Source organism: Drosophila bipectinata, chromosome 4 (genome assembly GCF_030179905.1).
Source record: "Drosophila bipectinata strain 14024-0381.07 chromosome 4, DbipHiC1v2, whole genome shotgun sequence".
Taxonomy (NCBI): domain Eukaryota; kingdom Metazoa; phylum Arthropoda; class Insecta; order Diptera; family Drosophilidae; genus Drosophila; species Drosophila bipectinata.
Window position 1 is genome coordinate 5388818 of NC_091740.1, and position 27481 is coordinate 5416298.

General features: G+C 45.9%; 1 protein-coding gene across 6 annotated transcripts in view; it reads right to left on the bottom strand.

Annotated features, from left to right (window-relative positions):
• The window catches only part of LOC108124132 (43 kDa receptor-associated protein of the synapse), a 443392-nt gene that overhangs the window by 70140 nt on the left and 345771 nt on the right, over window positions 1-27481 (bottom strand). For all 6 annotated transcript variants that reach the window (XM_043213549.2, XM_070282394.1, XM_070282396.1 and 3 more), the window contains one exon: window positions 110-309. In XM_043213549.2, the coding sequence (XP_043069484.1) occupies window positions 110-309 (200 nt within the window). The remainder of the gene's footprint in view (window positions 1-109; window positions 310-27481) is intronic.

Below are 27481 nucleotides of genomic sequence, written 5' to 3' on the forward strand. Positions count from 1 at the left end.
TGATGATTTTGATTTTGATTTTGATTGTAAAAATACAATGGAGTACTAGGGACTAAGGACCGTTGTTTGCTAACTATATATTTTGTCAAGAATTATTTGTATATCTTACTTTGCGTGAAAAATGTGTGCGCAAGGTAAGGCCTCAAGGTTTCCAGGCTGAAGGCCAAACGATTCACCGCATCCACCGCAATTCAATCCCAACGCAACATCTGTTTGATTTGCAAGTCGAAAATGAATGTTACATTGATCCTCGTCCCCCAGCGAACGATAAATTAGGGCCAGACGACAACGAATTTTTCGGACCAAAAACTGCAAAGAAAAAAATATGTTAATATTATTATTATTTACAACTTTTACAAAATTTTTTATGTTTACTTGGTAAAAAAACATATACATATACATATACATATACATATACATATACATATACATATACATATACATATACATATACATATACATATACATATACATATACATATACATATACATATACATATACATATACATATACATATACATATACATATACATATACATATACATATACATATACATATACATATACATATACATATACATATACATATACATATACATATACATATACATATACATATACATATACATATACATATACATATACATATACATATACATATACATATACATATACATATACATATACATATACACATACATATACCTATACATATACATATACATATACATATACATATACATATACATATACATATACATATACATATACATATACATATACATATACATATACATATACATATACATATACATATACATAGACATGTACAGATACATATACATATACATATACATATACATATACATATACATATACATATACATATACATATACATATACATATACATATACATATACATATATATATACATATACATAAACATATACATATACATATGTATTTATATATACATATACATATACATATACATATACATGTAGATATACATATACATATACATATACATATACATATACATATACATATACATATACATATACATATACATATACATATACATATACATATACATATACATATACATATACATATACATATACATATACATATACATATACATATACATATACATATACATATACATATACATATACATATACATATACATATACATATACATATATTCCAGGCATTCCATATTCTTGTTGAGTTATTTAACGTTTTTTAATATCCGCAATGCTGCATAAGTTACAAGTCCAAGACTCGTACAAACCAAACGGGCCATATTTGGTTTACTTAAATACTAAAGTATGAACACTTATTTAAATCTGCGATTTAATTTTTACTGTACAGGATGAAAGTTTCTACAGTATAGTGTGATAAGGATAGGATAGTGATAAGATTAGTTATTATTTTTTTGCTTTTATTATAATTTATTATTATATTATAATATGTTATTATATTATATATTTATACCCTTGCAAAGTATATATATTTTTGATCAGGATCACTTCCAGAGTCTGTCTGTCCGTCTGTCTGTTTCTACGCAAACTAGTCATTTAGTTTTAAAGCTATCGTCTTGAAACTTTGCACGTAGTATATGAGTCGGAACGGCCGGGATCGGCCGGCTATATCATATAGCATCCATATAACTAAACGATCCGAAATGACGCAACTTTTACCATTTTGAGAATAGATAGTTGAAACTTTCTGCTGGAACATACAGATTCTATTTTGGGTCAGTTGATCCAAGCTACCAAATTTCATAACGATCGGCGGACTATATCTTATAGCTGAACGATCGGAAATGGTGTTTGGTGTTTAGTAAAAATACTTTTGAATTTTTGAAGATAGAAACTTGGGGTTTTTTTTTTAAGATTTGTTACTGTATTCTAATAAATTGGTTATGTTGTGATATTCTCATAATGATCGGGCCACTACATCCCACTATTGCGATATATATCCTGTTTTAACTGCAAGGGTATATCAACTTCGGATCTGCCCGAAGTAAGCTTTTCTTTCTGGTTTTATATATATTAAAACATCAGATTCTTAATAGCCATGAATTCTGAAATTCCTAAGTTAAGTCCCTATCTCTCTTTGGCCATGGTGTGCGACCCCTACATGCAATCCGTTAGCCGCCAAGCATCGAAAAAATTCACTTTTCTCAAGCTCATCGCGCCGCTCAGACCACCGGGTTTGACCCCCGCTCCGGTCTCCTTATAACCGCAATAAAGGGAGTTTAATTGAAAGATTTATTATATGGGGAACTGGGAAAGCTTTCAGGTACCAAAAGTGCTCGGTAACTCAAAAGGGTCCATCTTAGAGAGCTTCAGATTTTCAATGACTAGGTCGGGCCACCATCCCGATAATAGGAAGTTTTAGCTCCGCAATGTCTAAGCTGTGCCGCATACACTGCACTTATCATTCCCACAATAAATTGGTCAATTGTCAGAGCATCCAATATTCTTTGCATGCAGAATATATATTTTCATTACGTTTAAAATATCAAATTTCGGCTTCTTTTAATTTTCAAATATTTGAGGAGTCATGGAAAAATATCAATGGGCAAACACATCTGATCGGTTGATGTTTTGCTTTCCTAAGTCTGGCTCTCTGAAGCTGAAATGAGGACCTCCGTGCCAAAAAAGAAAAGGAGTCAGGAAATTTAGATTAAAGAGATTACCAGAGACAAAAACTAGCGGCCTCGAATTAAGTCTTGTGGCAGTAAAATAGTCATGAGTCTCGTTGTTCTTTAATACAAAAGAACATACGACTCTGTATAAAAGATACATTGCATGCGCCTTCCTGCGGGAATTGTTCACGGCCATTCAAGAAAATTTTGAAGAAGACTTTTCGCGACCATTTTTTTATTTGCTTGCTTTTAATTTGTATTTGTTTTTTTCTTTTTTACTACATTTTATATTATGGTATTATGATAGTCTTAGTCCCACGTGCCATAAATAATAATAATTAAGTCATTTAATGCACATATGCGTTAAGACAAAACCCAGGCCTAAAGTTTCGAAACGGGATACTACCTATTGGCCCAAGAGACTTGAGGGCAGACGCGTAGAACTAAGAACACAAGCCATAAGCTCGTAACCATAAAGACCGAGAGACTGTCGAGCCTTTCATCACAGCGTTTGCAAAGATATCTCTGCTGGTCCATCCTCTACGCATGGTGGATGCTTTTCGACTAGAAAGTTCTTTGAGTCAACACTATTCCAACAATGTATGCAAATATAGATGAGTCCCTGTCGAGACTGAATAAAAAGACTTATGACCTTCATATCAGAAAAGTCATATACATAAGAGAGTGCGCCAAAGCAGAAGAAAAGCCAGACACCACTGTTGTAGGGGGGCGCTGTTGCCGCAAAAGGTTCCAGGAGTAAAGTTGAAATGAAAAGTACACGGATAGAGGGCGTACACGGGTCGATGAAGGCCCCAGTGTCGAAGATCCGGGTCCCGATGTTGACGCTGTTCCGGTTCAGCAGCGACGATAGGGTGGGCGCAGCGACCGCGTCCTGCGGGGGCCCTCGAGGAGAGGCGGAAAGTTGCTTACGCGCGGATGACGCGGGCGAACGAGCGGTGGACGGCACCCGATGAGTAGCGGACGAAAGCAGTGGAGAGCTTGACGACTGCCAGCCAGTGGCGGAAGAATGCCGAGGAGTTGCCGACGAGCGCCGGAAAGTCGATGGCCGTGGATCGGCTTGTGAGTGCCGGAACGACTGGCGGACGAAGGCCGAGAAGTACCCGAACAGCGCCGGGAGTTGGCGGACGACGGCCGACGAGAGAGCGAGACACCCCGTGTACTGTCTCCCAAGCTCCGTGACCGGTGCTCCTTGGTCACAGGGTGCAGCAGCGTGTGGTGGTCCTGACCACACGTCTTACAGCCGTCGCCACGCCGACAGGATCCGTCGGAGTGCTCGTGGGTCGAGCTATAGCGGTTCACGAGAACAGCTCGGAGAACAGTCCTTGGCACTAAGGTGTAGGAAGCGCCGACACTTCTTCAATGGATGGATCCCATTGCAGACTCGGCATCGGTAGGATTGTGTACCTCGAGTACATCTGCTCTCCAGTGATTGGGCTTTGCGTGGGCGTGGCGACATCGTGCTGAATATGATCTTGGAATCCAGAATTTTCCCCGGATCACCCATCCGAAAATGGTCTCCTGACCGAGAAGCGACCCCCAGATGTTAGCCTTGGAATTACCGAGGAGAATGGACGGAAGAATGTCAGCTCCTAATAACACATCGACATGGGAGCTCTCAAAGAAGTTGGGGTCCGCCAGGGGAATGTCGAGCAGCCCCTTGAGACGATCTCGTGAAATCGGATATGATGGCAGATTTCCTGCCAACTGCGGAAGAACGTAAGCCGCAGTCTCTAATTGTAGCCCGGGTCTAGACGGCGACCGAATGGCACCGAAATGGCACAATTTAGTAGACTGCGCGGAAATGGTCTGATTGAGGCCGGAAACTTGGGCTTGAATCGCCTTGAAAAGAGGCTTGACGAGGTTGAACAGTCGTTCCGTTATGAAAGTCGCTTCGGAGCCTGAGTCTATCAGTGCTCGTGCCTGGACGGTGCACCCCAAATGGCACACGTTGATAAGGGCCGTGCCCAGTAGAACGGCTCCTCACCCGGAAGCGAAACACACCTGTACATTCTACTGATCCTCTGAGCCGTTTGCTGGCGTAGGCGGACTTTTAGCGGTGGCGAACGGATTGCCGCGGTGCAGGAGGGTGTGGTGTCGGCTGTGGCATGTGAAGCAGGTATGGGCGCTCGTGCAGTCTCGCTGCTGGTGCCCTCGGGCAAAACAGTTTAAACATAACTGCTTCCTCCTTATGTAGGCAGAGCGCCCATTTACATCCATTTCTAGGAAACGCTAACAAAAGCGAATGGGGTGGTCCTCCCTCGAACAGAGATCGCAGCCCTTTTGGCCCGGAACCACTCGAGTCTCGTATGAAGTGAGCCTCCGAGCAGGGGCAGTAGGAAGCCCCGACCTTGGCGATGGCGCTCTGTCAGGAAGTTATCTAATTCCTTCCATGTTGGAATCTCTGCCTTATTATGTACGGATCGCTCCCACATAGAAAGTGTGACTTTGGGGATCTTTGACGAAATCATAAATACCAGGAGACAGTCCCAAGCCTCAACATCAACAGAGAACATTTCTAGGAATGTCAAACAACTCTGAATGGTGGCTTGCAATAGTGGCCTTTTGCGCGACCCCGGACTCTTAAGAAATAGCCTGGATGTTGAAAAGGATCTTCAACTGGCTGTTGACCAATAGCCGCCGGTTCTCAAAGCGGTCTGTGAGGATTTGCCATGCGGCGACAAACCCCTCATGGGTAAGCGGAGCCTTAGAAACAATGGCGTGGGCGTCACCACTTGTTTTGGACAATAAGTGGAACAACTTCTCTACCGGGATGAGCCGCGAGTTTTGGATGTAAATGGCCGTCCACAAGTCTCTGAACGTGGGCCATCGAAGATAATCACCCGCAAAGACCTTGGTATCCACTGGAGGTAACCGGTAACCGGCCTGTAGACGCGGGCGTGTGGGCATTGACGGAAAGCCTGAGTGGATTGGGAGGCAATTTTCTCCCGAAGCTGGGCAATACACCTCGAATAGACGGAGAAACAGAAGCTGTACTTCGATTTCAGCACTGTCGAGGTGGCCGCATTGTTGTCTGACACGGCTAGCAAATCGGAGCAGCTCTCATAGCTTTTCTCCACCTTCTTCCACAGTGCCCGAATTTGGTCCCGATGGACTTCGCACATGTATTGGGAGCCTACTTCCGTTTCTTTGGCGCCCGGAGTATTTATGTTAGCCTCAAATTGGCTAATTCGATCTGTTGTGGCGATGAACTTTTTCAACGCCACTTCGAGCCATTTTTGCAACAGAGCAAATCTGCCTCTGTGAAGGACCGGGGATTGTATTGACGGATTCTTCACTCTTTGCCCTTGGACTGGCACTGGTAGCCTTAGGCTTCAAAAGAGGCGTCCGCGGAGATGCGGATTGAGATCTGTCCAAACGGATGGCTGGGATCGAACGCGGCTTTTTGTCGTCTCCCGTGGGCATTCTCAGAGTCCAATTCGCTGGTCAGCGCTTGTCGACTGACTTGCGCAACAGGTGCCTCGTACAAAGTGGTGGCCGGTCGCGCTTATGTGGTGAGAACGGTGAGATCGCGGATGAAATGCAATTATAAGGAGCATGTGCGAACTAGTGGCGCCGATGTCGAAAGGAACGTCGTGTGCGGCACAATTCGAATGTGGAAAGAAAAACTTCAGGAACCAGAAAAAACCCAAAAGGAGACGAGGTTTGCTCAGATTGTAGGCGGATGTTGCCTGATGCGGAGTAGAAGCAGCGTTGGAGGCACGGAAAATGGACAAGTACCGAAAAATTCATGCTCGTTCGAAAAACAAATTGATGACGAACTATGTATATATGTATATGTATACAAGAGTGGTTCCTGCGTAGATATTAAATCCTTAACTCTTTTCGAACTTACGGAGTCGGAAAGGTGGACTTGACCTTGGCTTGTATTTAACACAAAAAAAAAAAAAAAAAATCAATAATAATTAATTTTTGGCTAATTGTCGGATTTAATTATTATGGAAGGGTGGATTTTAAACCTTAATCTTTAATTAATTGGATTGAGTTATCCCGAAGCCGGAAAGGTGGAATTGAACCCGCGGCTTTATTCGCACAGAATGTTGATAATTAAATTATTACTAATTTTCGATTATTAATTTTTTTAAATAATTTTAATTGTTGAGTGGCCGGAACGGTGACTTAAAACAAACCTGGCCTTTCGCTCAAACAGAAGTAATAATTAAATAAATTGTGGTGGTTATAATTATAAATTTATAATTATTTGATTCCTTTTTTGAAGGTAGTTGTTACGCAGCCTAATATGCCGTCGGCACTCTGTATGTACCCCAAGGAAAAAAACCAGCACCAAAAAAAAACACAACACGGCTTCTAAGGCGGCTAGCTCGAGAATTTACGCGGGTTTTATGGTTTAAAGTTTTTTTTTTTATTAATTTTATCGGTTATATATTTCCTGAAATTGGAGGCAGAAAATATTTGGAAATAAATGGACATGCATGCAAGTAAGGCAAGGGCATGTGGGGCATATGATGGCACAGTGGAACGTCGATAAGTGGACAGTATATGGTAAATTTTATCGGTTATATATTCCCTGGAATTGGAGGCAGAAAATATATGGACATGAATGCTGGTACGGATATATGTAAGGGCATGTGGCCATATGTTGGCACAGTGGAGCGTTGATAAGTGGACTGTATAAGATAAAAAACAAATATTACGACAGCGGTGGACTGTTTTGTGAATTTGGAAATTCCGGAACTAATTTACACCGGCTGGCCAATATTAATTATGCGTTCTTTCTGTCACCATACAATTTCACTCTTCACTTGCGAATTTTTCGCGGATTAATTGCACCAAAAAAATATGTAAGTGTGTATGTATGTATGCGGATGCACATATGCCTCGACCGTTGGCAAGCGAATGGATAACGGAGAGGCCGAAAACGGTGAGGAATATGGGCAGCACACAAAACGGAGGCGGATGGAAAAATGTGAAAAATTTGAAGAAAATCTCAAACTGCCGTTGTGTCGGAAAACTCGGACTTGGAGTTGACACGAAGGGAAAAACAATCTTGCAGCATTGTGAACGAAATTTAATGTTCGGACCACTGCTGAAGTCCGACAGAGAGAAGAAGACGGAAAAATGTACTTATCTTTTGGCGGAACAATGCCGGGAACTGCTGGCAGAAGAAAATCCAGGAATTATTCGGCTCGAAGGACCAAAATGTTGTAGGGGGGCGCTTTTGCCGCAAAAGGTTCCAGGAGTAAAGTTGAAATGAAAAGTCGGGGGCGTCTTCGTTAAATTTACAAGAAGCGCGTTCAGCTTTATTGGGCTGCTTACATTGGATTCTGAACTTAACTTAGAAAGCATAAACGCTAAACGTAAATATAAACAAGAGCGGACGATCGACGACGGCCGACGAGAGAGGGAGAATGCATAGAGGGGCGAGTGCGGATGCGCTCTTCAGCACGGATGAGCTTTTAAGCGCGGGTGCGCTTTTCAGCGCGTATGCGCTCTTAAGTTCAGCTGAGCGACACAACGGCCCCTCACCTTAACAACCACTGACACGTCGAAGCTAATCCCAGGCCACCGAGCCAAAGCAGGCCATCTTACAATTAAGTGCATCTTCGATGTATAATAAGCTTACAAGCCCACAGTGATGATGATGCCACATACAGCGTCGAAGCCGACGCCGCCAGGATAAGCGACTGGATTGGAGAGAACACATTGGAAACGTAGTGGGGCTGCCCCACTTTGGGACTGGAAGCCAAAGCAGTGAGACTGCTTTAAAAACGCATTGGGACTTCCCCACTGTGGGAGTGGGATAGAGCAAAATCACCCATATAACGCAAATGACACATATTACTTAGCCAGTATACCTAACGGTGCCTAGTTTGACCATCCACGTAAAAGCACCGAGGATGGAAAAAGCTCGAGTCGTTGAGATAGATCCGATAGTAAAGAAAAGTGAAGATGGCTTAAAGGAAGTGTGTTGTTCAGATATGGCAATAAAAATATATGTTTTAATGTTAGAATTAGAGCAAAGCGAAGTTCTGTACTAGCGACATAATAACATAAAAAGTATTATAGTTGTAGTTGAAACATTAATATCTTTATAAGGATCTCCAATTACTATAGAATAGAGGAGAAAAAATTTGTAGTCCGTCAACTAGGAAAATCAAATTTTAAGTGTGTTAGTATATGCTGCATGCATAAATTACTGTTATTGTTTAAGTGAGGGGCCGTGGTGCCGCTCAGCTGTGGATAAGAGCGCATCCGCGCTGAAAAGCGCATCCGCTCTCGCCCCTCTGTGCACTCTCTCTCGGTCGTTGGTTGTCGTCGATCGTCATTTTATTGAACTAGTTAAGTTTTAACTAGTCTAACTAGTTTTTTAACTCCCCCCTTTTACGGAAGACCTTTTACGGAAGCAACGCCCCCCTAGAACATTTTTTGGTCCTTCAAGCCGGATGTGTTTTTGGATATTCACGACCAGCAGTTCCCGGCATTGTTCCGCCAAAAGATAAGTACGAAATTTTTCCGTCTCCGTCTCTTTGCCAGTCTTCAGCAGTGGTCCGAACATTAAAATTCGTTCACACTGCTGCAAGATTTGTTCTTTTTTCCTACCGTGTCAACTCCAAGTCCGAGTTTTCCGACACCACGGCAGCTTGAGATTTTCTAAAAATCCTACAAAGTTTTCCATCCGTCTCCGTTTTGTGTGCCTCGCCATATTCCTCGCCTCGCTAACGGTCGAGGCATATGTGCATGCATAAACACATACATTGTTTTTTGGTGCATTAATCCGCAAAAAAAAAAATCCGCAAGTAAAAAGTGAAAGTGTGTGGTGGAAAAAAAAGGGCATAATTAATATTGGACAGACGGTGTGAAGTGGTTCCGGTAATTTCCAAATTCACCGAACAGTCCGCCGCTGTCGTAATATTTGTTTTTCTTGCTCATTTTTTTTGCCACATAACTTTTCCGTTCCCCCAGTTACATATTATCGACGCTCCACTGGGCCAACATATGCCCACATGCTCTTGCATATATCCGTACCTGCATGTATGTCCATATATTTTCTGCAATTCAATTCAATTTCGGGAAAAAAATAACCGATAAAATTAAACAAATTCAGTCCACTTATCGACGTTCCACTGTGCCATCATATGCCCCCCATGCCCTTGCCCTTCTTGCATGCATGTTCATATATTTCAAAACATTATCTTCCACCAATTTCAGGAAATATATAACCGATAAAATTAAAAAAAAAATTTTTAATTTCCTAAAACCAACAATTATAAACGGCTATTCCATTAAACTACTACTTACTTCAAAATAAGGAAATTAATAAATTATAAATTTTTATATTTATAATTACATCCTCCACAATTCATTTAATTACACAAAAAAAAAAAAGTGTCCGGGTTGGGAGATCAGAGTACCTTATCCCCATGTATTTTGGACCGCTGAATACGAATCTGAAGTCCGTTTTGGTCCTGCACGTGTACGTTTCTTCCTAACCTCAAAAAAAGTTTTACATTTTTGGAGGTATGCGACTTTATTTTTAATTTATTGGATTTTCATGAAACTGGGTACCCAGGGATTTTTGGGGTCGCTGATTACGAACTTGAAGTCAGATTTTCAAAATTCAATATGGCGGATCCAATATGGCGGACGAATTTTTGAACAATTTTTGGATTTTCATGAAACTGGGTACTTAGGGGTTTTTGGGGTCGCTGATTACGAATCTAAAGTCAGATTTCCCAAATTCAATATGGCGGACGAATTTTCAAAAATGAAAATCCACGAATTTTTTGAAAATTGCCGAAGTTGATATACCCTTGCAGTTAAAACCGGATATATATCGAAAACATCGGATATAGTTGGCCGATCCTTATGATTACATCATAATAAAACCAACTAATTACAATAAAAAATCTAAAAAAAAAGTCCAAAGCTTCTATCTTTAAAAATACGAAAGTGGATATTTCTACCAAATACCATTTCCGATCGTTCAGTTATATGGCAGCTATAGGATATAGTCGGCAGATTCTAACGAATAATTTCGTAGGTTGGATCAACTGACCAAAAATAGAATCTGTACTAAGTTCCAGCTTTCTATCTTCAAAAACACGAAAGTTGGGTCATTACCCATCGTTCAGTTATATTGCAGCTATAAGATATAGTCGGCCGAGCTCTCGTGTGAAATTTGAACTCTCTAACTCTAAAAACACCAAAGTTATACCATTTCCGATCAATCAGTTATATGGCAGCTATAGGATATAGTCGGCCGATCCCGTTCCGACTTATATACTGAGTGCAAAGGAAAGAAGGGTGTGTGCAAAGTTTTAAGTCGATAGCTTTAAAACTTAGAGACCAGTTTGCGTAGAAACAGACAGACGGACATGGTCATATTAACTCAGAAGGTGATCCTGATCAAGAATATGTATCGGAGATGTCTCCTTCACTGCGTTGCACACTTTTGGACAAAATTATTATACCCTCTGCAGGGGTATAAAAAGGGTACTACAAACATCGCTGGTTTTAAACATAAATTATGAATGCAACATCTTATCACACGTCACAAAACCTTTATTTTCGTTTACTAGATACCTTAAACTTTGAGAAAATGCTTAAATTGATTTTTAAACAGACAAAATCAAAAAAAGTGTCGGAAATATAAAAAGACATCGATCAAGCCAAATTCAATACCTGAAAATTGTATAGTACCATATGTTAGCTTTGAGAGCTTACATCTGATCTAGTTGATCAAATTTATAGGTTTTGTGTATTTTTTTTAACGATATCAAATTGTTTGATTATTGGTAGAAAACAAAATTTTAATGAATTTAAACAGTTGAAAATTTGCTTAAGGATGTAGTCTCATGTGTGAGGTTGAAAAAATCAATTTTTTTTTCACATATTTTGAACGTACTGTTTATTAAGAATGTACTTGTTTACGTGAGGGGCCGGTGTGCCGCAACTTTAAGAGCGCACCAGCACTGAAGAGTGCACCCGCGCTGAAGAGCGCATCCGCACTCGCCCCTCTTTGCGCTCTCGCTCCTTCGTCGGCCGTCGTCGAGCGTATTTTTTCTATTACTTTTGCCTTGTTTTCTTTCTAAGTTAAGTTTTTAATTCGATGTAAGCAGCCCCATAAAGCTGACCGCGTTATATCCATTGGAAGACGCGCCCGACTTTTTATTTATCATTTCATCCCTAATCCTGGAATCTTTTGCGGAACCAACGCCCCCCTACAAACATTGGTCCTTCGAGCCGGATAATTACTGGATTTTCTTCTGCCAGCAGTTCTCGGCATTGTTCCGCCAAAAGATAAGTACATTTTTCCGTCTCCATCTCTCTGCCGGTCTTCAGCAGTGATCCGAACATTAAATTTCGTTCACACTGCTGCAAGATTGTTTTTCCCTCCGTGTCAACTCAAAGTCCGAGTTTTCCGACACAACGGCAGGTTATGATTTTTCTAATAATCTATAATAATCTTAAAATTCGGCAAATTTTTCTATCCGTCTCCGTTTTGTGTGCTGCCCATATTCCTCGCCGTTTTCGGCCTCTCCGTTATTCATTCGCTTGCCAACGGTCGAGGCATATGCGCATCCGCATACATACATACGCACATTCATATTTTTTTGGTGCAATTAATCCGCGAAAAATTCGCAAGTGAACAGTGAAATTGTGTGGTGACAAAAAGAAGGCATAATTAATATTGGCCACCGGCGTGAATTAGTTCCGGAATTTCCAAATTCACCGAACAGTCCGCCGCTGTCGTAATATTTGTTTTTTATCTTCCTCAATCAGTGTCATTTTTTGCACCACATAACTTTTCTGTTCCCCCAATTATACAGTCCACTTATCAAAGCTCCACTGTGCCAACATATGGCCACATGCCCTTACATATATCCGTACCTGCATGCATGTCCATATATTTTCTGCCTTCAATTCCAGGAAATATATAACCGATAAAAGTTGACATATACAGTCCACTTATCGAAGCTCTACTGTACCATCATATGCCCCACATGCCCTTGCCCTACTTGCATGCATGTCTATATAATTTCCAAATATTTTCTGCCTCCAATTTCAGGAAATATATAGCCGATAAATTAAAAAAAAAAAAATATTTTACATATTCTAAAACCAACAATTATAAACCGCCATTTCACTACAAATCTGTGATTGTGTCGCTTAAATTCTCGACCTAGCCGTATTGTGTTTTTCGGTTCTGTTTATTTTTCTTTGGGGTACGTACAGGGTGCCGACGGCATAACCGGCTGCATAACAAAATAGATTAAGAAATCAATTAATTATAAATTTATGTATTTATAATTATAACTACGAAAATTTATTTAATTCTTATGTTCCGTTCGAGCAAAGGGCCAGGTTTTTTAATTCACCTTTCCGGCCACTCAATAATTAAAGTCGAAGATTTAATTATCGGAAAATTATAATTAATTAATTTAATTATCCACCTTCTGTCCGAATAGAGCCGCGGTTTTTAATTCCATCTTCCCGGCTTCGTGTTAAGGGGTTATATACCTTCTTTGTCGAAGAAAAAGAGCAAAGTTCGGATTTTTTTTTAGGTATGTAGCAATTATTTAATTACACGGATGTTTTAATTTTTTGATAGTACACTTTATTAACAATGTTTGTGCAAAATTTGGTGGAAAAATATTAAATAGTTTTTAAGGGGTGGCTGTTTCCCTTAGAGGCCTTTTTTTTTTTAGAGCCTTGCGGTGACAGTTCCCCAGGTCAAACAGGTCAACTTAAACCATAAAAGTAAAAATATTTCATTAGTTTAGAGTAATCTCTTGTGCTTGAACGATCGATTTTAAAATTTTTTGTTTTTGTTTGGATATGGCAGCGTTTTATGCTAAAAATGAACGTTTTGGTCTCTAGAAATTTCACTAAAAAATTTATTTCGCCGAAAAAAAAGTTTGCGCGTGAAAAGTCGATCGTTCAAGCACAAGAGAATTTCATTACGAACATTTTAAAAAAAATTTGAAGTAAATCGGTTCAGTAGTTTTCCGCCAATCCATGTCACCGCAAAGTCATTTTTCAAGAAACACCATTTCGAGATATTCGCGTTTAAAGTTTCAAGTTCAGTGCAAGGCCGCGACAAGGCGCGCGTTTAGGAGCGCTGTAACTTTTTTTCTACTGCTCCAATCTCTATGAAAATTTGGGAGAATGTTCTCAAGGAGTTGTTCTTCAAGATAAACCACTAAAAAAATTTTCGTTTTTTTGAAAATAAAAAAGGTATATAACCCCTTAATTAAATTCAATTAATTAAATATTTAGGTTTCAATTCCACCGTTCCAGCTTCGTGATAATTAACCTCAATTGATTAAAAATTAAGATTTTCAACTCCACCCTTCTGGCTCCATCATATTTAAATCCGACAGTTAGCCAAAAATTAATTATTTATATTTTTGTGTGTTAAATTCAAGCCAAAGTTAAGTCCACCTTCCGGCTCCGCATATTCGAAAATAGTTAAGAATTTAATAACTCAGTATATATTAAATTCAGTACGAACCACACAAGTCGAAATATACATACATATATAGACCGTCATCATTTTTTTCCGAACAAGCACATTTTTCGTGCCTCCAACTCTGCTTCTACTCCGCATCAGGCAACATCCGCCTACAATCCGAACAAACCTCGTCTTCTTTTGGGTTTTTTCTGGTGCCTGAAGTTTTTTCTTTCCACATTCGAATTGTGCCGCACACGACTTTACTTGCCACATCGGCGCCACTAGTTCGCACTTGCTCCTTGTTATTGCCTTTCCTCCGCGATCTCACCGTTCTCATCACATTAGTGCGACCGGCCACCACTTCGTACGGGGCACCTGTTGCGCGAGTCAGTCGACAAGCGCTGACCAGCGAATTGGACTCTGAGAATGCCTACGGGAGACGACAAAAAGCCCGGTCCTTCACAGAGGCAGACTCACTCCGTTGCAAAAATGGCTCTAAGTGCGGTCGAAGTGGCGTTGAAAAAGTTCATCGCCACAACAGATCGAATTATCCAATTTGAGGCTAACATAAGTACTCCGGGCGCCCCAGAAACGGAAATAGGCTCCCAATACATGTGCGAAGTTCATCGGGACCAAATTCAGGCACTATGGGAGAAGGTGGAGAAGAGCTATGAGAGCTGCTCCGATTTGCTAGCCGTGTCCGACGACAATGCGGCCGCCTCGACAGTGCTGGAAGCGAAGTACAGCTACTGTTACTCCGTCTATTCGAGTTGTATTGCCCAGCTTCGGGAGAAAATTGCTTCCCAATCCACTCAGGCTTCCGTCAATGTACACACGCCCGCGTCTACAGGCTGCCGGTTACCTACGGTGGATACCGAGGTCTTCGCGGGTGATTATCTTCGGTGGCCCACCTTCAGAGACTTGGGGACGGCCATTTACATCAATACTCGTGGCTCACCCCGGTAGAGAGGTGAGGGGTTACCATGAGGGGCTTACTCATGAGGGGCTTGTCGCCGCATGGCAAATCCTCACAGACCGCTTTGAGAACCGGCGGCTATTGGTCAACAGCCAGTTGAAGATCCTTTTCAACATCCAGGCTATTTTTCAAGAGTCCGGGGTCGCGCTGAAGGCCACCATTGCAAGCCACCATTCAGAGTTGTCTGACAGCCCTAGCAATATCCTCCATCAATGTTGGGCTTGGGACTGCCTCCTGGTGTTTATGATTTCGTCAAAGCTCCCAAAAGTTATACTTTCTATGTGGGAGCAATCCGTACATAATAAGGCCGAAATTTAAATATGGAAGGAATTAGACAACTTCCTGACAGAGCGCCATCGCACTCTGGAGGCAATCGACGACGTCAGGCCTAGTGGCTCCGGGCAACTTCCGCCAAGGTCGGGACTTCCTACTGCTCGGAGGCTCAATTCATACGAGACTCGAGTGGTTCCGGGTCAAAAGGGCTGCGATCTCTGTTCGAGGGGGGACCACCCCATTCGCTTTTGTTAGCGTTTCCTAGAAATGGATGTAAATGGGCGCTCTGCTTACATAAGGAGGAAGCAGTTATGTTTAAACTGTTTTGCCCGAGGGCACCAGCAGCGAGACTGCACGAGCGCCCATACCTGCTTCACATGCCACAGCCGACACCACACCCTCATGCACCGCGGCAATCCGTTCGCCACCGCTAAAAGTCCGCCTACGCCAGCAAACGGCTCAGAGGATCAGTCGAATGTGCAGGTGTGTTTCGCTTCCGGGTCAGGAGCCGTTCTACTGGGCACGGCCCTTATCAACGTGTGCCATTTGGGGTGCACCGTCCAGGCACGAGCACTGATAGACTCAGGCTCCGAAGCGACTTTCATAACGGAACGACTGTTCAACCTCGTCAAGCCTCTTTTCAAGGCGATTCAAGCCCAAGTTTCCGGCCTCAATCAGACCATTTCCGCGCAGTCTACTAAATTGTGCCATTTCGGTGCCATTCGGTCGCCGTCTAGACCCGGGCTACAATTAGAGACTGCGGCTTATGTTCTTCCGCAGTTGGCAGGAAATCTGCCATCATATCCGATTCCGCGAGATCGTCACAAGGGGCTTCTCGACATTCCCCTGGCTTCTTTGAGAGCTCCCAAGTCGATGTGTTAATAGGAGCTGACATTCTTCCGTCCATTCTCCTCGGTAATTCCAAGGCTAACATCTGGGGGTCGCTTCTCGGTCAGGAGACCATTTTTGGATGGGTGCTGACAGGCTCTTTATCTCCAGCCAACCCTTGCAGCGTGTCTGTTTTTTCAACACGAGGGGCCCCCAGCCTCGGTGACTCACTGGATCAGCTCCTCACGAAATTCTGGGAGGTGGAAGATGTGCCCACACAGATAAGTTCGAAATCCGATTCAGTTTGCGAGCACAATTTTTTCCAGACGACGAGAAGAGACGAGTGTGGCAAGTACGTTGTGACGCTCCCCTTACGAGACCCCGAGCAGAAGGGTTCCGAGCTAGCGGCTTTTCGGGCCTTTGCCCTTTCTCAGTTCCTGGGTAATGAGCAGCGCCTGAAGAGGTTCCCGCCCCTTAAGGCCCGCTATGACTCGGTAATCCAGGAGTACATCGACTTAGGCCACATGACCGAGGTCTCTCCCGCGAGCAATTCCGCTACCTACTATCTTCCACATGATGCCGTCTTCAAGCCCGAAAGCGCGACCACCAAGGGGCGAGTGGTCTTCAATGCTTCGAGCCCGTCCGCAAACGGGACCAGTCTGAACGACATTCTTAACGCGGGCCCGGTCTTACAATCCGACCTGACGATTCAAATCCTAAAGTGGCGATACTTTAGGTTTGTCTTCAACGCCGACATCGAGAAGATGTATCGGCAAATTTGGGTAGACCCCAAGCATACTCCGCTCCAACGTATTTTGTTTCGCAATCCCGATGGGAATACCCGCGACTACGAGTTGAAAACGGTCACCATCGGTGTCAATTGTGCTCCGTTCCTGGCGATCTGTGTGCTGCAACAGCTCGCTGACGACGAAGAGTCGAAGTATCCGCAGGCAAGCCAAATTATCCGGCATTTTATGTACGTTGATGACGTTCTCGCGGGGGCAGACTCCAAAACTGAAGCCCAAGCTGCGATTCGGGAGCTGAAAGGGGCCCTAGAGTTGGCAGGGTTCCCACTTAGGAAATGGACGTCGAATAGCAAGGCAATCCTGGCCGACATTCCAAGCGACCACCTTCTTCGTGCTGACTTCCTCGACATCGATGCAGAGAGCACGGCCAAGACACTCGGCGCGCGGTGGAAAGCGACGACTGATGAGTTCTTTTTTGTCCCGCCAGAATTGACTTCCGGCTCGGCTTTCGCGAAGCGCCAAATCCTCCCCCAAATTGCCAAATTGTTTGATCCAGCAGGTTGGCTCGCTCCTTTCATTGTTCGGGCAAAAATGTTCATGCAAGACATTTGGCTTTTGGATCTAGGGTGGGACGACGCCCTTCCTCAAGATTTCTGTCAGCGATGGGTTGACTTCCTAAAGAATTACTCGGTGCTCGATCAGATTCGTGTTCTTCGGTGGGTCGCGTTCCGACCACACCTAAAGGTCGAACACCACGGGTTCTGCAACGCTTTCCAGGAGGCGTACGGCGCAGCAATTTACGTTCGTGTCGAGGTTGGGTCCACGGTAATAGTGACCCTGCTGACTGCAAAGACTCGAGTGGCCCCAGTTGAAACGGTGTCGCTCCCTCGGCTAGAACACCGCCGTTCTGCCAAAGATGCCAGGGGCCGCGTCTGCTCAGTACTGTTGGACCGACTCGACTATTGTCCTCGCGTGGCTGCAGAAGCCAGCGTGCCAGGGGACAACGTTCGTGGCCAACCGGGTGACCAAGATCACCCAGTTCACCGACGTGCAGAAATGGGCACCTGTCCGCTCCGAGCAGAACCCTGCGGATCTCGCTAGCCGGGGCGTAGCTCTCCAAGATCTTGCGGATAACCAGTTGTGGTGGCACGGTCCTGACTGGCGGCAAAGGCCTCGCAGCGACTGGCCCACTCAAGGCAATGATGCCCCCGTGACTAAACTCGAGAAGCGAGCAGTCAAGGTCCATGTCGCGAAGGCGCCCCCCGAAGATCTTCTTGAGCGGTTTTCCACACTCGACAAGGCATTACGAGTCCTTGCCTATGTTAATCGCTTCATCCAGCGCGCGCGGAAGATTCGATCCTCGTTCGAAGAGCTCCTGACCGCTAATGAGGTTACGTCGGCTGAACGTCTTCTAGTTTCCGTCACTCAGCGCAGACACTTCGTCTCTGAGATGGGCTGCTTAAGCGGAAAGCGTCCAATATCGGCATCCAGTCCGATTCAAAATCTGAACCCCTTCGTGGATTTGCAGGCCTTATGAGAGCCTGCGGCCGGGTCACGTACTCTGAGCTTCTCCAATATGACGAACGGCACCCTATTATAATTCCGTACGACTGCCATCTGTCTCGACTTCTGGTTCAATTCACGCATCGCATCACGCAATCAGCAGACGATCCGTCTGATCCGGACCAAATTCTGAATTCCAAGGGTGAGGAATTTGGTCAAGTCCGACGTCTAATCTTGTCATCCACAAAAAGAAGTTGCAGACGCAACTCATAGGAGAGCTACCCAAGTACTCTCCTCGCGAAGATCGAGGCATACCTGACTTTGCGGCCACTCGCGCCAATGTCCAAAGACCCTGCTGTTGGCTCTTACACCCGGGCACTTTCTTGTGGGAGGCCCACTTCTCGCCACGGTCGATCCCGAGATAAAGGGGGACACATATTCCATCATTAATCGCTGGCAACACCTCAAGGCTCTCCAGCAGCAATTTCGGCTGCGATGGAAGGAGGAGTACCTCAAGGAGTTCCATAAGAGAAACAAGTGGCGAGCCCCTACGAGGGACCTCCGCGTTGGGGATATGGTCGTCATCAAGGAAGACAACCTTCCGTCCAATGAGTGGCGTTTAGGTAGTGTCCGAGTGACGACATCCGCACCGCGCGAGGGCTCGTAAAGTGGCCCGTTGCTAAGGTCGTGCTTCTTCCGTTGGACGCGTCCGCCTACCCACAGTAATTAACATTTCTTCCGCTCCAATGTTCCTGTCTATTGTGCTGTCTCGTAGCTCTGCCCGTAGTTCCGAACCATCATTCACACCGATTCTGATAATGTTATTTGTTCCTTCATCATATTTCCGCCAGCCATAGTCAACACGATGTCGCCACGCCCAATCGCAGGAGAGCAGATGTACTCGAGGTATTCAAGCCTACCGTTGCCGAGTCTGCATCGGGATCCACGCCTTGAAGAAGTGTCGGCGCTTCTTATCGTATCGGCGTGGGGACGGCTGTAAGACGTGGGGTCAGGTTCACCACACGCTGCTGCACCTCGTGGAGAAGCCGCGGGCTCGGCGTAAGGCACGCCAAGAAGAGCACCGGTCAAGGATCGCGGGAGACAGGACACAGAGTGTCTCGGCTGGCACCCGGCCGTCATCTCCCGGAGCCAACTCCCGGAGCGGTTCGGGGGTCTTTCGGCCTTCGTCCGCCACTTTCCTGCATTCCCAAACCGATCCACGGCCACCAACTTCCCGGCGCTCGTCGATAGCTCCTCGGCATTCTTCCGCCACTGGCCGGCAGCCGTCAACCGCTCTACGACTTTCGTCCACCACTCATCGGTGGCCATCCACCGCTCACCCGCCTGCGTCATCCGCACCTAGGCAATGTTCCGCCTCTCGTCGAGGGCCCCCGCTGGACGCGGTCGCTGCGCCCACCCTCTCGTAGCTGCTGAAGCGGAACAGCGTCAACGTGCTGCCGACTGCATTAGTGCGCATAGACACCGGGACCCGGATCTTCGACACGGGGGCCCTCATGGACCCGTGCACGCCCTTGAGCTGCATCGACGCCTCGCTCGCGGCGTGCTTCCGGCTGCCCACTACCAGCGTGGGGGACGAACAAGTGTGTTCAGCCACCGTGGGGTCTTTGCTTTCTGCAAAGAGCGGACAGATAGAAGCGACTGGTGTTTCAGATGCGGAAAGCCAGGCCTGAAGTTGACGGTTGCACAGTGCGGACTCACCGCGGGCGCGCTTCGAGTAAACGTAGCTTTTCCCGGTCGTGCTGCAATCGTAAAGTAAAAACAAGACGTCAGGTGACCATTGCGAGGTGCAAGCTATGCTCACCTGTCACAGGAGGGGAGTTCCTAGAACGCTGGTGGCATCTGCTCCGATCCTGACTCCTAGGTCAGGGGTGAAAGGGGTAAGCAGGGCCTCTCTTGCTTTTTCTCCGCTACTCTTTTCCAGTGGTTTCCTCTGCCCTTGTTCCGCGGGAAAATCCGCGGCAAACACTTGGCGCTGGTAGAGGCCGCGGCTCCCTATAACAGCTGATCTATAGTGCTGGGAAACGACTGTCCTCCACTGACCCCCCCTCCGGTAGAGGGCGGCAGTTAGCGTAAGCCGACGCTGGCAGAGGGCGCCTGTAGCAGCTCTTAGTTCTCCCCTTGAGCTAAGTAGAGCATACACCAAGGCGCGGCGTACACACCGCGGCGGTGACAAACGGTGTTAAAGGTCGCGGAGCAGACTAAATGCCAACCCCACCGCCTCGGCGGTACACACGTGAATTGGGGCACTGGCGACCGAGTAGGGGCGGTATAACTCCCATCGTAGCTTCGATGGATGTCCCTCCTTCTCCTTCGTCCAACTCCCCCATCCAGATAAGCCCACGCTGCGTCTGACCCACAATGGGCGGCGGCGTGGTCTGCGTCTGCGCCACATTGGTCGGCAGCTATCTCACCTGGCAGGAGGTATAAACTGAAAAACCTGGCAGCAAGTATAAAATGCGACTTAGAACAAAACGGAATGGAAGATTACAACAAAATTACTACAGGTGGCACCCACAATAGTGGAAATCCACCAGCGGGAATCCCCGCGGTCAGGGCAAGGGTTCTTGAGGCCCTACCTTACATTCCAAAAAAAAACTGCTCCACCGGCGGCGCACTTGGCCGGTGACGCAGCATCAGCTATAAGTGAGACCCTAGAGGAGCTCCAGGCTTTCGGGCATGGAAATAAAATAAAGAGAACCCCCCTAAGCAGACGGGGAGCGATCACACCCCGAAAAGGCATCGGGACGAGCAGTCTCCGCCAGGAAATTCCCAACCGGGGAAAAAATCCAAAATGCCGCTAACCCCCATAGACGAGATGGGCGCGATCCTGGAAGACCTTTTGGCTAAGGTGAACGACCAAAAGGTACGAAGCATAAACCAGGTCATAAAGAACTCCTTCGCGAGACTGAAGGAATTGGAAGAGCTGCTGAGGGACCAGAACTTCACTCCCCCGAGCCAGGAAGGAAGGGCCAGGTGCGGCTGCAGCGGGGAAGCACCGGGCTGCAGCAGTTCCCGAGTCGAGGAAGCTACTCAGACCTCACCGGAGCGAGCGTCGTTCAGCCAAGTTGCTAGGACGAAACGCCCACGAGAGATGCCACCTAATAGGGCAAACCAAAATGGCAAAAAGGACGCCAAGCTAAGCCAGCCCAAGAAGAGCCGCCCCGACGTACTCATAATAACGGGGAACGCAGGAACCACATACAGTGATGTCCTCAAACTGGTCACCCAACGGCAAGATGGCAAACTTAATGATCAAATGGTCAGCCAAAACGTTAGAAAGATTCGGCGCACGGCAAAAGGCTGGAACTGGCAGCAAAGGATGCAAACGCTCTCAAGATGCGACAGACGCTTTCCCAGGTGCTGGGCGAGGCAGCGAGCGTTCGTGCGGTCACAGGCGAGACCACCATTAAGATCCGCGACCTGGACGACCTTACCTCGAAGGACGAAATAGTGGGAGCTATTAAAGCCCGAACGAGCAGACAGGAGGAGGCCATCAGGGTGAAGTCCCTTCGCCCTGGTTTCTCTGGAACACAGGTAGCCTTTTTGGGAGTGGAGCCAAGCCTGGCATCGAAGATCCTGTCCGAAGGCAGGATTAGGATACGATGGACCATGTGCAGGGTCAGGGAGCGCACGGCCCAGCGTCGCTGCTTCAGATGTCTCAGTTTCGGGCACATCGCCGCTTTCTGCAAAGAGCGGACTGACAGAAGCGACTGGTGCTTCAGATGCGGAAAGCCAGGTCACAAGGTAGCTTCCTGCACAAACGCGGCTGAGTGCTTCCTCTGTGCAGCTGCAAACAAGGCAGAGCGTGCCCACGTAGCTGGCAGCAAGAGATGCCCTCTCGGCAAACTTGATGCAGCGACACAAAGCAGAGAATGAGGATCATTCAGATCAACCTAAGCCACTGCGAAGTAGCCCATAGCCTACTCGAGCAGGTTTTAAGAGAGAAGCGGGCTGATATAGCCCTAATAAGTGAGCCGTACAAGAAAGTCGAGATGCAAAGCTATATCCTGGACTCCTCCAAGACAGCGGCTATTTGGGCGCCAGGCAGACAACCCGAAAGTGTACAACCCAGAGTAGGTTTCATCCGGGCCAAAGTGGGCGCGTTCTGGCTTTACAGCTGCTACCACCCCCCGCGCCTAACACTGCAGCAGTTCACCCCCACACGATATCCCAAGACGCAAGATAGCCCAGGACGCAAGGCACAAATCCCAGGTGATCGCTGGCGATCTCAACGCCTGGGCGAAGGACTGGGGCTCCAAGAGACCTTTGCGACTCTTGACGTAGCCCTGCTGAACACCGGCTCCCAAAACACGTTCAGCAAGGCGGGGTATGGTTCAAAAGTGGACCTTACCTTCTGCAGCAGTGGTTTGTTTCGGAGGACAATGTGGTCCCTCAGTGATGACTACACTGCGAGCGACCATAAATACATAGTCTGCGACATAGAAGATAGAGAGCAAGCTTCCACAGCAGCGAAGCCACCAAGATTCAACCCGGCTACATTGCAACCGCTAAAATTCGCACAGGAACTAAGGATTCCAGATCCTTTAGGCGACGTCGAATGCGAAGTTCACAACACCATGGCTGCGGTTCTACAGGCCTGCCGAGCCAGCATGAGGTGTAGCCGTGGGTATTCAAAGCACCATGAACCGGTGCCCTGGTGGTCCCCGGAGATAGCCCATGCGCGCAGAGAGTGCCTCCGAACCAGAAGGTTGCACCAAAGAGCCAGAGGAAGGCCGGACTTCGAACAAAAAAGAGAGGACTTCGCGGCAAAGAGGAAGATTCTGAAGAAGCTGATAAGGGAGGCAAAGACTAAGTGCTTTCTCGAGATGTGCGACGCTGCAAAGCAAGATCCGTGGGGATCGGCTTACCGGACAGTTGTCAAGAAAGCGAAGCAGGCAAACCCGATCGCTCCGAAAGATGCCGAAACAATAAGAGCAATTTTGGAGCACCCCTTCCCGAAGCAGCCGAGTGGAGTGGAGTCTCCTGGGCCGAGTGGAGCAAGAGAACCTGGTGGAAGTCCCTAAGGCTATCCAGGTCGGAAAAGCTCCTGGTCCAGATGGGATCCCAGACATCACAATCAAAGTGGCGATGACTGCGTGCCCGGACCGGTTCGCCAGGGTCTTCAACGCATGCCTACGGGAAGGCGTTTTCCCTAGAAGATGGAAAGTACAAAGCCTGGTCCTCCTCCCAAAGCCAGGTAAGCCGCCGGAGGATCCATCCTTAAGGCCGATCTGCCTCATTGACCATGCCGGCAAAGCCCTAGAGCGCTGCATATCCCGGAGACTCCAGGAGGCTGTATTCCGCGCGGGAGATCTCTCCCCATTACAATACGGATTCAGGGAACACCGTTCCACGGTCGACGCAATTTACTTGGTCAGGAGGATTGGAGCCAAGCCAATCGAGGGGACCAGATGGGCGGGCGGAAGTAAGGAGTACTGCCTGATCGCCACGCTGGACATAAAAAATTCAATACAGCCAGGTGGGATGTCATAGTGGAGGCACTGCGAAATCTCCTCGTGCCGACTAGTATTGTGGAGATCATAAGGTCGTACCTTATGTACTCAGACTCGACCTCCCGGAACGGACACACCTAGTCGGATTCGCGGATGACATCGCGGTAGTCGCCGTCGCCAAGACGATACAGGAAGTAGAGGAGCACTGCAATGTTGCAATTGCAAACGCCATCGGTTGGCTGGAACAGGTAGGGCTAAGCCTAGCCCACCACAAGACGGAGGCTGTCCTGATTTCGAGCAGGAAGCGAGTAGAGACGGCTTCAATCAATGTAGGAGGACATGTGGTCGAATCAACCAGGGCCATCAGGTACCTTGGAGTAACGCTGAACACGAGGCTTAGCTTCAGGGAGCACTTCGCAGAAGCAAATCGCAAGGCACCGAATGTCGCCAGAGCATTAGGGAGGATCATGCTCAATTTTAGGGGCCCGAAGCAAGGACGTCGTTTACTTCTCCAGCCCGTCTGCAGCGCAACGATTCTCTACGCAGCCCCCGTGTGGGCTGATGCAGCCAAGACAGGGTCGTATACCAAAGGGTTGACCAGCACATATAGACTGTGCGCCTTAAGGGTGTGCTCGGGCTACCGCACGATCTCCGACGACGCAGCTCTCGTCATAGCAGGCATGGTGCCATTCGACCTGCTCGCGGCGGATCGAAAAGAGCTATATCTGGCCCTAGTAGCTCTGAACGGGCTAACTCCGGCAGCGACACGCCGTCGGCTTAAAGAGAACTCGAGAGCTTCGAGTATACAGAAGTGGCAACAGCGATGGGACGAATCGACCAAAGGACGATGGACCCACCAACTAGTCCCCGACCTAAAGAATTGGCTACAGAGAAGTCACGGAGAAGTGAACTTCTGGCTCACGCAGGTTCTCAGCGGCCACGGATGCTTTAGGAGTTACGACGACCCAAGGTGCCCTGAATGTGTGGTAGACGAGACGGCGGAACATGTGGTTCTGGACTGCCCACGCTTTTCAGTCCCCAGGCGGAGACTCCTAGGGGATGTATCGACAGTGGACCTCATTGGAAGGAGGTTGCTGTTTAGGCTGTTTAGGCTAGCCTAAACAAACAAAAGTAGTTAGGCGCTTAGGCACGCCAATTCTGGCTCTGCGAAGCAAAGCCTAGCGGCATTACCGCAGGGGTACAGGAACTTGGGAGACACCTCATTGTTAGAGTTTAGTTTTAAGTTATTTTTTGTTAATAAACGATTAAACAAAAAAAAAAAACGTGGGGTCAAAGACCGACGTTAGCGTTAGGCTGGAGTTCATCTTTAAGATTGAGCCTCACGTCCGCGATCATACGCCGTCCCGAGAGCTGAGCGAGGCGGTGCGTGCTCACTTCCGAGGCGTGACATTAGCGGATGAGCGATTCCATCTGCCAGCGACAATCTCCGTCGTCCTGGGCGCGGCTATGTACCCGCGGATTATGCAGCCGGGATTCCTGAAGATTCAGGATGGGCTGCCAGTGGTCCAGACCACAGTTTTTTGATGGGTCGTGTCCGGAGTCTGTCACCAGCCATAACAACGAGGGAGCTGTTGCAACCCGAGCGATTGCAAAGGGGCGGAATGTTTAGGTGAGGGGCGGTGGTGCCGCTCAGCTGTGGATAAGAGCGCATTCGCGCTGATGAGCGAACCCGCGTTGAAGAGCGCACCCGCACTGACGAGCGCGGCCTCGCCCTCTGTGCACTCTCTCTCGGTCGTTGGATGTCGTCGATCGTCATTTTATTGTACTAGTTATGTTAGTCTCCTGTAAGCAGCCAAATAAAGCAGAACGCGTTTCTTTTGAATTTACCAAAGACGCCCCCGACTTCTCATTTCATCTTTACTCCTGGAATCTTTTACGGAAGCAACGCCCCCCAACAGCAATTATTAATGTTGTTTAAGAAAACGAGCTTTGTTTAACGGTTTGTTGAAGAACGCTTAGTGCAAAAATCAGAAAGATCAGATTCGGAAATTAGATTAACCTGTATGTATCGGATTAAAGTCTAAATTGCGGATTAGTTAATTTATACGGAAGACAAAGCTTAGCGTCATCAGCGTACATAAGAACCATTGAGTTAGTTAATGCAAGGTGTAAATCGTTAATGAACAGATTGTTGCCAAGATGTCTTCCTTAACGTCTTTAAAAGAGTCACGTTGGATTGACTCAATTTCAATTGAGGAGATCAATTTTTAAAACCAAAAATATGAATTTACTTAAAAGGATCAAGTAGGTTACAGAGTCAAATTCTTTACTAAGGTCAATGTAAATTACATCTATTTCTATGCCACTTCGGTATCGATCTATGACAATAAAGTTGGTTTTAAGATGGTGTTAGTGGAGCGACTCTTCATAAAATCATCCTGACAAGAAAAAAAACATGAAAAGCTTAAAAAGCTTTGGCATTATATTGGCAGCATCTGATTACTCTTCCCTTTTTTTTGCAATGGAAAAATGTAAAATTCCTTCCACATGAGGGGAAATATCGAAGTTTCCAGAGATAGGATGAGGAGCTAAAAAAGACGGCGCAATGATTCGGCGGTTCTTCAAAACACGGGCGAATAAACAGTCTTCACCATAAGAAGATTCGTTAATAAACCACTTTTAGAAAAAGATGGCCAAAAAATAAGGTTGTCTACTTGGATATTATAAGTGTAGGTCTGAGTTATATCGTCAAATTCTTGATAGGTATTCACCAATGTATATTCAAACGTAAGCAGCGGAGGGATAGGTAAATGTTTATGTTTAGTGTTTACAACAGGGACCGTAATTGTTATAATTTAAAAAAAAAAAATTATAAAATAAAAATTATTTCTTGATTTTTATGACAAAAATTGAAATATACCTCTTATTTTAAATTTTTATAATAATAATTAAGAATATGAATTATTTTTCAACTTTTATAAAAAAAATACAAATAAAAATTATGATTCAATTTTTATTAAAAAAATTGATAATGAGTGTTACGATTCAAGTTTTATTATAAAAATTGAAAATAAAAATTGAATGCGAATAACTTCTGAACCGAGTGGACTATTAAAAAACCGCTTACATTTTTATTATCTGTGGCGCAGAAACTTTTAAATGATGTATCGAATGTCCTTAAAGGACATAATCAAGGATTCCTCAATTATTCAAATTATTTAGTTATATTTCTAGTGTGGGTCAACAGGGGTAAATTGGGAATCAATGTCAAATACTAACGAGACCGCCGCATTGAAGTAAAGACGCTTGGCGTGATTGAGCTGCATGAAGCATGAAAATTGAAAATGTGCTGAACGAGTTTTTAATAAGAAAGGAGCAAGTCTACACTGTCACTTCAGACAATGGCAAGAATGTCATTAAAGCGATCGACTTCATGAACAAAGAATTGAATTCTGAATTTTGTGATGAGTTTGACGATGACGACCTTATGAAAGATATTCGCGTTCACTCTATACATTCCATTAGATGTGCCGCCCATTCCATGCAATTAGCTGTTCATGGCCTGCTAAAAGTAAGGAGTCGGAGATTCCTTGTCGATAGCGCA